Source organism: Syngnathus acus, chromosome 6 (genome assembly GCF_901709675.1).
Source record: "Syngnathus acus chromosome 6, fSynAcu1.2, whole genome shotgun sequence".
Lineage (NCBI taxonomy): Eukaryota > Metazoa > Chordata > Actinopteri > Syngnathiformes > Syngnathidae > Syngnathus > Syngnathus acus.
The window spans coordinates 3,591,473-3,603,094 of NC_051092.1; the positions used below are offsets into that span (position 1 = coordinate 3,591,473).

The 11,622-nt window shown below is 41.9% G+C and overlaps 3 protein-coding genes across 4 annotated transcripts; 1 reads left to right on the top strand and 2 right to left on the bottom strand.

Annotated features, from left to right (window-relative positions):
• Positions 1-15: 15 nt before the first annotated feature.
• Positions 16-2,952, top strand: tnnt2d (troponin T2d, cardiac). The gene is made up of 12 exons (XM_037253153.1): positions 16-89; positions 699-768; positions 874-884; positions 1,073-1,094; positions 1,167-1,224; positions 1,308-1,424; positions 1,806-1,883; positions 1,959-2,069; positions 2,132-2,238; positions 2,311-2,401; positions 2,583-2,620; positions 2,691-2,952. The coding sequence occupies exons 2-12, from the start codon at positions 731-733 to the stop codon at positions 2,734-2,736; spliced, it is 717 nt and encodes a 238-aa protein (XP_037109048.1). The 5' UTR covers positions 16-89; positions 699-730; the 3' UTR covers positions 2,737-2,952.
• Positions 2,953-3,043: 91 nt separating this feature from the next.
• On the bottom strand, positions 3,044-9,020 carry dnm1l (dynamin 1-like). 2 transcript variants are annotated; one of them, XM_037253145.1, is made up of 19 exons: positions 8,799-9,020; positions 7,797-7,941; positions 7,579-7,608; positions 7,045-7,091; positions 6,835-6,906; positions 6,612-6,698; positions 6,370-6,532; positions 6,184-6,304; positions 5,972-6,103; positions 5,582-5,788; positions 5,320-5,440; positions 5,089-5,244; positions 4,931-5,020; positions 4,774-4,866; positions 4,639-4,692; positions 4,281-4,460; positions 4,093-4,202; positions 3,852-4,011; positions 3,044-3,370 (listed from the first exon to the last, which is right to left on the bottom strand). In XM_037253145.1, the coding sequence occupies exons 1-19, from the start codon at positions 8,898-8,900 to the stop codon at positions 3,314-3,316; spliced, it is 2,127 nt and encodes a 708-aa protein (XP_037109040.1). In that variant the 5' UTR covers positions 8,901-9,020; the 3' UTR covers positions 3,044-3,313. The 2 variants fall into 2 exon arrangements, with proteins under 2 accessions (XP_037109040.1, XP_037109041.1); XM_037253146.1 differs by lacking the exon at positions 7,579-7,608 and having other exon boundaries at positions 8,799-9,019.
• Positions 9,021-9,527: 507 nt separating this feature from the next.
• dnajb9a (DnaJ heat shock protein family (Hsp40) member B9a) lies at positions 9,528-11,489 on the bottom strand. Its single transcript, XM_037255120.1, has 3 exons — positions 11,324-11,489; positions 11,014-11,242; positions 9,528-10,727 (listed from the first exon to the last, which is right to left on the bottom strand). The coding sequence occupies exons 2-3, from the start codon at positions 11,228-11,230 to the stop codon at positions 10,309-10,311; spliced, it is 636 nt and encodes a 211-aa protein (XP_037111015.1). The 5' UTR covers positions 11,231-11,242; positions 11,324-11,489; the 3' UTR covers positions 9,528-10,308.
• Between the last annotated feature and the right edge of the window lie 133 nt (positions 11,490-11,622).

Here is an 11,622-nt window from a genome sequence, read left to right on the forward strand (position 1 = left end):
ACTTGGATTGAAAGGAAAAAAAAAAAGTGGGGCCACACTTTGTTTGTCAAGATCAAGTAGGTGAAGTTGGCAGCACGCTCAGCTCGCAGGTAAGGACTTGAATTGTATGTATATAGATGTTGATGCTAAGAATATAAAGTTTTTAATGATTAATCCCTTAATATTTATATTTGTACCATTATTTGGATGCAAAAATGTTTTTGGTATTCATTGTAAATAATATTACATGTACTAAAAATTTGGTTGAAAATATGAATTTGTTATTTTACTTAAGTAAACAATATTAAGGTGTTTGAAATCAAATTAAGAGATTACAAATAAATGATCATATAAATAAAATACATGTTTACATTTTATTAGAAACAAACAAACAAAGAAAATGTTCTTTTATTTTACATTTTTAGCAGAAACATAAAGCAACACTATTTTGTCTGATTTGATCAACTAAATGCTTTTTGTTGGTGTTGATCAGAAATAAGGACAAGGTCAAGATAAGCTTTTTATGGGCAATTTGGAATAAAAAGGAGGAGCAATAAAAACAAGTTCTATCAATAGGCATGATTAATATTTATTTATCTGCATCTCCCCAGGGGCAGGGTGACGCTGCACTGGTCATACTCTAAAAATGGAACGGTGTGAATGTGTCACTATGCTGTTTATTGATCAGAAATATTTGTCTGTTCAAAATAAAAAAACAGATTTATTTTGAAGAGCGTGCCCGAAGGACACCATGTCTGACTCAGAAGAGGTCGTGTTCGGGGAACCTCAGTATGTTGCTATTATTACGCAGCACATTAAAGTTGTTAAACAGCTAGTATGTGGTCAATAGATGATGACTTGTTTTTCATTTGATTTTCTATGTTTCCTGTGAAGGGAGGAAGAAGGTAAGAGCATTCCCCTTCTTTTATATTTCTGTATGAACTTATTATTAAATATTAGAAAATAATGGAACAAATAAGAATGCCTCTTTTATGTAGCTAGTGAACAACCTTACTGGAATCCAATGGCGGAATCATAAATCCTGCATTAAAATCAATGTTTTTCTCTCTCTCTTTTTTTTTTTTTTCTAAAGATGACTCAAAGCCAAAACCAAAGTAAGTTTATTTCTGTTGACTCATTTCATGCTTCATCTGCTAATTATCACCTCTTTTTGCTCCATTACACAGATTTATGACAAATATACCCGCCCCAAAGATCCCGGATGGCGAAAAAGTGGATTTTGATGTGAGATGATCCTTAAAAAAAAAAAAAAAAAAGCAAAAAGTTGACGCATGTTGTTAAATAGTCTGCAATACTTGTAAGCGCAGGACATCCACAGGAAGCGACTTGATAAAGATCTGTCCGAGTTGCAGTCGCTCATCGAGGCTCACTTCATCCAGCGGAAGAAGGAGGAAGAGGAGCTTGTTGCACTCGTCAACAGAATTGTGAGTCAGGAAGTAAATGTAATAGTAACCCGAATATATCGCGCTAAGCTAGCCCTGACCCGTTTAAGGGGCACGGTGTTGTCCGCCCCGTTTTAGTCATTCAAACAAATTTGCGGTGGTCACATCTACAAGATACAGCGAAAAAGGTTATCTGAATTCAATCCATCAATGAAATCGTTTGTGGCCCTGGGGCAGTTCCAATTGTGCCCCATGAAGTCTGCTTAGCAACAAGGAGCCACACAGAAAAAACTCGAATTGGGGCAGTTCCAATTGTGCCCCATGAAGTCTGAAGGGGCCGCACAGAAAAAAAATCGAATTTTAGCGGTGAAGTTTCCGAATGACCCGGTCATTTTGTGACGAATATTCTAATTTTGCTTAAAGGAGAAGCGTCGCGCCGAGAGGGCGGAGCAGCAAAGGATCCGGGCCGAGATGGAGAAAGAGAGGCAGGCCAGGCAGGCCGTGAGTTGGCACTCGTTAAGAATACACCAGCGATGACCCCGAGCGTTGACGTAAGCGTTTCTGTGCTCCATCCAGGAGGAGAAGGAGCGAAGAGAGCAGGAGGAGCACCGCAAGAAGCACGACGATGACGCCAAGAAGAAGAAGGCCCTCTCCAGCATGAGCCAGCAATACGGCGCCGGACAGAAGGTCACCTAGCTTCGATATTTGCTGAATTCCGCATGTCCTAATAGTTTTTTTCCCCAAAACAGACGGAAAGAAAAGGCAAAAAGCAGACTGAGAGAGAGAAGAAGAAGAAGATTCTGGCTGAGCGTAGGAAGCCGCTCAAAATCGACCACTTGAGTGACGACAAACTGAAGTATGACAAACGAGGGGCTAATCAACATAATACCGAATACGATATGAGATGAACTATGGCGTGCGCGCGCAGGGAGAAGGCGAACGAACTGTGGCAGTGGCTGATGCAACTGGAGACGGAGAAGTACGACCTCAACGATAAGTTCAAAAGGCAGAAGAGTGACGTGAGTCCGTCGTTACCTACTGCAGCATTGCCTCATCGTACGAGGACAAAAACAAGGAGTAGGATAAGAACCATTTCAAAAAGGAACAATATCTTCCATTTATTTGATCTGATTCAAGTATAAAATTATAATCGGTACATTTTAACGCTGTTTTATTAATTATGTTTTGTGCTACTTGCAGATCAACCTGCTCCTCGTCCGTGTGCAGGATCACCAAAGGTAAAGTTGCACGAAAAGCTACAGTGAGAACGACTAACTGTTTTAAATGTTTTCTATTGTTTGTTTTTAGCGCCAAGGGACGTGGCAAGGGCAAAATGGGAGCCCGGCTGAGGTAAAGAGGGCGTCCGTCCTCGCCAAAACAGCGCACTGGTGTACCTCTGATCGCAGAGGGCATTTTGTTTGTGTGCCAACACAATACATGGGTGCCACACAACGTGTCTTACTGGAATGTGCTTACACAAACGTGACCGATTTGATGATCTTTGGTGCGATACTCTTGTGTGTGTGTGTGTCCTGTAGGTCAAATCAATAAAATATAGTGGAATTTGAAAGCTGTCCGTTTTTCTGGGCGGGGTTGGGGGGGGGGGGTGTTCAAAAGTATTATGGAAGTTAGTATGCAATATACGACGAGGACAACAGCTGTTTTTTATTTTGGGTCATGTCTATCTTTAATAATATTCGACACAAAATAACGGACAATAACATCATCCCTGTCGATAGTTTGGTTTATAAGAAAAATAGATTACTCCTAGTCGAGGGGTCGAGAGATTCCTCGTTATCCAGACTGTACATTCAAAACTAGCATTTCTTATACACTGTTTCGCATTTTGAGAACTGCGGGTCACTATGTGGACCCGCGTACCATCCATGTGAATTGAGAAAGGGGAGGAGCCTGAAGGAGAGCGGCTTCTCTCACCATAAGTGCGTTTCTCTGATCTCTGCAATCACCTGGCTGGCTTTCTGGAGGGCCTGCGTACACCAATGACATCGTCTCGGGTCAGGCAAGGTCAAACTCATTTTTATCGCGGGCCACTTTGTGGTTACGGCTTCCCTCAGGGGGCCGTTGCGATGGTAACACCAAATAAATGTTGAAGTGTCTCGTTGTTTCATTACATAATCACAACGAATCGATGGGTATTTGTTTGGAAATAGTTTGTTCATGTTACTGCAAAAAAAAATGTTCAATGTTACGTTTTACTATTCACGACAATTTGAAATTTTGGTACAGATTTTAGCAAGGATCCTGAAAGTTGACATGATTTGCTTTCGTGGGCCACAAAAAAATTGTATAGTGGGCCGGATCTGGCTCCCGGGCCTTAAGTTTTACCCCCATGGTTGAAAAAGTCATGTATTGCACTGGTGCACCTAATAAAGTAGCTAGTTTTTATTTCATAATCATGACTAACAATAAAAGCGCCACTTCGTGTGTATTTTGTAAGTTGGGGGTTACCTTGAGCATGTCCGCCGCCTCGTTGCGTCGCTGCGCCATGTCCTCCGATTCCGTCAGCAGGTCATCCAACAGTACCGACTTATACAACTGACCCACCAGCTCGCTCTGCAGGCAGTCTTTCACGTGGTTGACTAAGAAGTGCATCACCGCTTTGGGAACGCTGAGAAGCACGGCAGAGATGAACCATGAAGAAGGGGATTCTGATGCCGGATCACGTGACTGTATCGCGCTTTTTATGCACCTGTCCTGGATGTTTTTCCGCACGATAAGAAAATAGGACTTGATGAGCCTCTCGATGACCTCACAGTCTCTCTGTTCCCGAGCGGACAACTTCCTGGACACTGGTACGGGCTGAAGAGAATGGAAAAAAAAATGGATGACTTGACGGCGTCTTTATTTCTGCCGCTCCCCTTTTAAAGTCATCCTTACCACATCGAGCAAATTAATAGCATGGCCCTTCTGTGGGCTGGCGGGGAGGGCATTCTGGGGCATTGTCCTGTCACAGGATGCACTGTCCTCCCCTCTTTTAAGCATCCCTCTCCAGTTCCCCGTCCCGCCGCTATCTGTCTGATCCCCAGAAGACGCACCCTGAGCGCCACCCGCTGCTGCCTGCTGGCCGGAAGAGATATTAGCAAGGAGAACCCGGTCCGGTTGTAAGAAAAAAACAAAAAACATAACCCACTTTATATGAATGGAAATGTGTTTAGTGTTTTTTTAATAAGTTGTACGACTCGTGTTGGAGATTGTGATTTTTATATATATATATATATATAAATAAAAACAGTACCTTGTCTCTGGGAACGGCGGACGGTAGATCCCTCATTCTTATGCGTCTTTGCTCCTGCGAAAAGAAGAAGAAAGCATCTTATGTGTGTGAATGACTACTGTTACAAATCTTTTGCATTGAAAGACAGAACAGCACCTCAATGTTATGATTCATGAGGCCGCAGGCATCGGCAAAGTCGGGATGCTTGGTGTTGATATACGCCAACTCGATCGCAACCAGATTGTGAACCTCGAGGCAAAAATAATTTTTGGTGACGAAACGTGAATAATATAATGCAAGGCTGTTGTCCTACCATGTCATTGGTGACCGGTAGTCTCTTTCTCAACAGGGAAGTGACCACTTCCACGATGGCGTCGTGAAGTTTTGGGAATCGCAGTAACTCCTGCAATTCACAATTTGCAATATTTTAAGATGCACCGTCATCTAACTGCAGCTGTGGCCTGTTGTCACCTGTGTGCTGTAGTTGCTGCAATGTTGGATGATCCTCTGCATCTCCTCGTGAACCAGCTCCACGCAGCGCAGACTAGGTTCCTCCAGACGTTTCACTTGTCTCTTGACCAGCAACTCGAAGGAAACCTCAGGAACAAACAAAGCAGGCCTGGGCCCCTGAGAAAAAAAAAATGTCCGGCCGTTCAGACAGTTGCTAATTATGTATGGTGATCAGATTTCGCAGAGACCCACCGTTGCATTACGGATCGCCGTGAGTACGTCGATGGTCGTCAGACCACCCAGGGGATCGACAGACTCCAACGTGCGACCGAATGTCTCGTGGAATATATAACAGATTCTCGCCCCGCCACAGCTGAGGAGGAGAAGAGATGGAAGGCTCGGTCAAACTGATGTTCAGAAAGCGTCCAAAAGGGACGGATCGAATAGTGACAGGAAGACTACGTGTGTGTGAAACCCAAAGAAGTTTGAAACATGCGATTAGCGGATGACTCACAGTTCAGCCGTCTCGATGTACTTGGCTGTGCCCTCGATGGTGTGGCAGTACTCGGCGGCAAACTTGGTGATGAGCTGCAGCAAGGTGGCGCTCTGGTCCTCCACAGGCTCGCCGTAACTGTTGAGCAGCGACTGGTACTGCGCCGCCAGCACGTTGATCCTGGTTTTAAGCTCCGGGAGGCAATCTCGGATGTGGTGCATGAGCAATCTGCGCCCAAGACGACAAACTGAGTCAAACTCATTAATACGCAATCACAATAATATGTTATGACTAAATTTATTAATAATTAATCATTATTCATTAATAATAATGATTATTAATTATTTTTGGTTCTCATTTCAAGAGCAGGTTTATCTACTGGCCTCTTCAAACAAGAACTTCTACCCTTACCTATTCAGTGTCCTGGCCAGATATTTGGTTCCGCTTCTGTTTGCAAGGGAGGGGTACTTCTTTTGTAGAAAAGCGTACTCATCACGAATAGCATCTGCCACTGATTTCTTCTGATTGATATCCAGCTGACTCCTGGCAAAAAAAAAAAAAAAAAAAAATCCACAGTTAGCACGCCACATGACTGACGTGCAAATACACGGAAGGCCCGTCACCTGTTGACGACTCCAATAATGCCGAGTTTGACCGGAATGACTCGCCCCATCAGGATATCCATGGCGTCTGTTCCAGCGTCCATCAGATCCAACTTGGTGACCACCGCTAGCGTCCTCCTGCCTGGGAAGAATTAGGACACACCTTCGCGATATTTTTTCAGCAAATAAAAAAAGCAAAGCGTTTACCATCAGGATCAACTTCGCGGGCCACTTTGAGGGCCTCGGACGTCGCCATGTCTGTGTTGGCGGCAGTCACGGCCAGGATGATAGAGTTGGGGTTGGAGATGTACTTCACGATCAGTTCACGGATCTGAATCTCAATGTCTTTGGGCTGGTCTCCCACCGGCACCTGCAGATGAATAAATAAAAATAATTGAATACAGGAAATGTGACCACAATTGTGTTTGGGTGAGTTAAATTGATCCCACCTTGGTAATGCCAGGCAGGTCGACCAGTGTAAGATTGACAACATAGGGCGAGAAGACTTTGAGGTGAATGGGTTCATCACTGATACCCTGCGAGAAAACAAAACATGAAGGCTGCATTTATATTTCTTGTTTGAAGACAGGCAGCGACAGGCTACTACACAAAGTGGAAACCACACGAGAAACCGGAAGATGTGTTTGTTTGTTTTTTTGTAAATGTCCATACCTTGTTTATGCCTGATATTCTTTCTGTTTCTGCTTCGATTTCGTGACGTATCTCCTCAAAATTAGTGTAGACCTAAAAAAAAAAAAATATATATATATATATATATATATATATATATAAAAAAAAAATTAAATGAATAATAATAAGAAGAAATGAATAGGTGATCGGGACAAAGGTGGGCTCATTTGGCATTATTGTCTTCCATTTTACCTTGTTTTTGGTGTGCAAGAATTTTCCCCATTCCTCGCCATCGATGCCTGCAAAGATTAAAATTGAGGGCATCAGTTAATGATGCCACCACCAGATAGTGTCTATCTTCTTACAAGAGGAATTTTCTGGTGGCTAGAATGGAATGTAAAAACTCTTCAAAGTAAATAGCTGAGGGAAGAAAACGGAGAATGGAAACCATAGGTTTTCTTAGCTGGGTAAATAAACAACAGCAACACCCTTTCTAGCACAAAGAAGCAAGGCATGTTTGGGGAAGGAGAAAGCCAATCAAAGCTGCAAAGGACGCAAAAGGCGAAGCCCTGTTAGTCATCTCAGGTGAAGCTGGCCGTTCAGGACATTGCAGCTGTTTTGGGTATTCGGGAATGTTCAGAGAATGATAGAATTTCTTTTTCCAACCAATCTGAACTGAATGAAACCACACGGGTGGGCAGTTAATCATTGAAGGGGCGGAAATTGGGAGGATACGCTATAGTGTATACAAACACGATAAAGCAAAAAAATAAATAAAAGGGAGACCTCTGTATAAGCGCCCATTTTTCTTGAATTCTGTAGTTTAAGAAAGAAACAACAAATAGGTTATAACCACTTTGTCAAGGCTTTGGAAAAAATATAACTTTGACTTTCTATAACACAGTGGAACCTTACATGTTTTGATATTGCAATTATTCAGGACACCCAGTCAGGGATAAGATGCAATAACTTAAAAAATCTAAAACCGACTAAGCCGATAGTACCATTCTCTTCATTGGTCTTCCGGCGGTCTTCGGAATCGATGTGGACGAGCTGGAAGATGAGCGGCCGACGAGTCACGATGCCAGTGCCGCGCGGTAGTACATCCCTGCCGACAAGGCTCTCTAAAACAGAACTCTTGCCACTGCTCTAAAGGGGAAAAAAAACATGGAAAATGTTAGAGGGCAGTTTTGTTTACATTTGAAGTCAGGTTAAATGCACTGAGGTGTTTTTGTTCGTAAGTGGCTAGACGTGACACCCACAACTTGTACTCATTAAAACTTGGCATACGACACTTTTGGTCTTTGGAGCTCACTAGCAAGGATAAACCAGAAAAATAAAACATCGCCTAGATAGGCTTGTTGCACTCTAACATACATTAATGTCTGCCAAAAGAGCTGAGACTGCCTTATCCTATTAGAGGGTCAGAGAAAGTAAACACGTTTGGCAAAACCCGCCACTTTAAACCAATTAAGCGTTAGAGTAATGTGTTGAGGGCTTTTTTAGAAAAAGAGAGGCGTTTATTTTAGCCTATAGCAGTACTGCAGTGAATTTGGACGATATTATGTGCTAATTGCAGGAATACATGTCGATTAGTATTACTTGGGTAAATTTAGAGTAGCTGCTATATGAAATTTGGGACTATAAACTATTTATACATGAAGTGACCACACATGGGCTGTAGAATACTGCTGGGACATATTTTTCCATTAGCATGAGCTAAGTAAGAAACATCATACTACAAGTTACAACAATTGTCGTATTTATTACGATAAACAAACCCATAACAGATTAAATTATCAACAGCGGATATTATGAAGGTAGTTGGATACGAATAAATCACCAAAAATGTATGAGAGAACATACTTCTGATTGTTTTAAGGCTCGCCAACACACATAGAATCGATAAGTTACAGATGAAAATAAAAGCCACAAACTCAAAGCTGAAGTTTTAGGTATAATGCTAACTAACACGCTAGCCTCCAAAACAAAGTGACGTTTCTCACCTGAGTACCAACCACAACTATTTGCGGCAGCTGCATGATGTCGGCGCCCACCGTGTTAAAAACATCCTGCAGCTTGTTGATGACAGGTATGAGGGCCTCCATGAGCTCCGAAATTGATCCGGACCTGTCGAACAACGGGAGACTTCTGGGTTCTTCACAAAGTCATTCAATGTCCCGCGGCTGGCTAAGCTAGCAATTGACATCTCTTTTACTTTGCGGCGCAAACTACTGCGCATTGCGCCGCTGCATTGTGGGAGATGTAGTTTGGAAAAATCTCCGCGCTATGTGATTCTCGCGCAGAGGTGATTACTGAACTACATTCCTAGTAATGACGTCATATAACGTCGCGACCATAACAAAATCTCCTTCGCAACCGTAACCAAGGGTGCCACCAAAATATTTGTGAAACAATGAATGGGATTTATTTTTTGTCAAAACTTGTACGCGGGCTTAGTTTTAGTGAAAATCAATAACAATTTGAAATACAAGTTATGTTTTAGATTTACAGTACTTGTTCACTTACCACAAATGTTTGAATAGAATTCTTATAAAGTAAAGTTTCTTTTATGTTGAAGTGATTACAACAAATAAAATTAAAAAAAAAAACTCTCCACAACCATGAATTGTTGAGTTTTGGTGGGTGTTGGCGAAAAAAAAATCCTAACATTTTTACAAGTAAAATGACAACGATTTCATGAAGGGTTCAATAAAAACAAATAACAGGAGATACTTGGTCTTAACTTTTTATTTTTCATAACACAACTTCAAAAAGCAAAGGCTACCCTACAACCTCATAGAAAAGGCAGGTTTGCATTGGATCTTTTACAACATCAAATAAGCAAACAAATATTGCACATAACCGACAATGTTATCTCTCTAGCTAGGAATGAAGTAACATGTTACAAAACGTGTCTTCTCTATATTATTTGTACTACACTGTTCTGTGAGTTACAACTACAACAAATGTATGGTGATGTTTTCTACAGTATATTGACAAAAAATATATATACAGCTCGATAGTTTTTGATACTGCTTAACCCTCTTTTTTCCAAGTACATTTAGGAAAAAGTCACATTTGGGCCAGCAGCTTTCAATGTTCCATTCAGGGAGTTCTGAATTGTAACGTTAGAAACTTTCCATGGGAATTAATTTCGACTGTTGATTTTTAAGAAATAACCGAAACAACCAATCAGAGAAGGAATGACTGCTGAGGTGTCCATATAGTCAGAGCACACCGCCATGGCCTAACTCTGAGCTATTATCCTGGATTTTGGGAGCTTAATTTAAGATATGGTGGAATATCCATGAAATTAGACATGGAATTAGAAACATTTCTGCACGACAGCCACGTTTATCACAGCTTTGTGATTTGTAAATGATTGTAAATTTAAAAAAATTCAGATTACATTCATATCTTGCTAGCAGTAACACGGCAAACTCCCCCTTCAAATATTCAACTAAATCTTTCTTATTCGTCATTACTGTCTACAAGAAAGGTGACCTTTGCATCCTAGGATGCAGTGCAATCTGTGTACGTGGTCACCATATTCCCTCTGCGCTGCGTCACTGTTCTACAATGCTGTTTGGAGGCAGCGCGGAAGACACTTTCAGTTGGCGTGGCGCGCCTGTGGAAGGCGAATATCTTCTCAATGTCATCAAACAGGTCGCCAAAGACGCCGGCTCCTTGAAAGTGTCTCTTGTGTCGGCCGTGGGGTTCTCTCGGGGAATGTTCATCAAAGTGTTGCCTCTGCCGGGCATGCCGGCTGTTGTGGTTGTACATGTCAAAGTCCTTAAAGATGTCATCCATTTTGAAACTGAATGGTTGGTGCGCGTTTTGCGTCTGTTGTGGACCTGCTGTGAAATAAGAGGCACCGCCACCAAACCGGTCATACTCTCTTCTTCTGGTCGCATCAGATAACGTCTCATAGGCTGGGGGGGGAAAAATCCAAGAGATAAAAACTGATCAATTATAATTAAAGCTTGACTTATAGATTTTGTTTGTGTAAACGTTATGAAATGATCTACAGTTTGGTTCATTATGTCTGTATCTCAAATCAACGTTCTACATTGAAACAACTAGAAATGACATTAATCTGTGCTGCTTCCTTTAAAATAACAAAAAAAAAACATACATGTTAAGGTCATCGAAGATTCTATATTGTCCATAGGTGTTATAAAGATTAAATAGTGAGAGAATAACACGAATCAACTGTACCTTCTGCAATTTCCCTGAATCTCACTTCAGCGTCGGGGCTGTTGTTTTTATCAGGGTGATACCTCATCGCGAGCCTGTGAAAAGCTTTCTTTATCTGCCGCTCAGTCGCGTCTTTTGGCACTCCCAATATTTCGTAGTAGTCCTTCTCGGCAAGGAGCAGCTCTGCTATCACGAGGAGGCACACGGCCATCTTCAGAGCAGACTGAGCATTGGCCATGGCTCAGATATCCTGCACAACAAACACAAGTCAAAGGCAATCGAAATGATGGCTAACGTCCGCTCATTCGTTTTATACACGTCTCCTACTCACCTTTTATGAGGTCTAAGTGCAAGCCGAGCCTGTACTCTACTAAATATTTAACCCGCGGTATTCATGACGCAAAAAGTGTATTTGACGATTAACGTGACATCGAGAGTTTCAAGCATCGGTGATGGGCGCTCGTAAGTTACGTCATGGCATTTCTTCTTCGGTGCTTGTTCGCAAGCATGGCAACCAGTTTGTACGTGACTTCCCTCCTGTGGTAAATATTGGAAATACACTACTAGCTAGAAAAAAAAGGATTGAATTTAGGCATATTATTTCCACAATTTCATCGTGTCTTTCTTGTT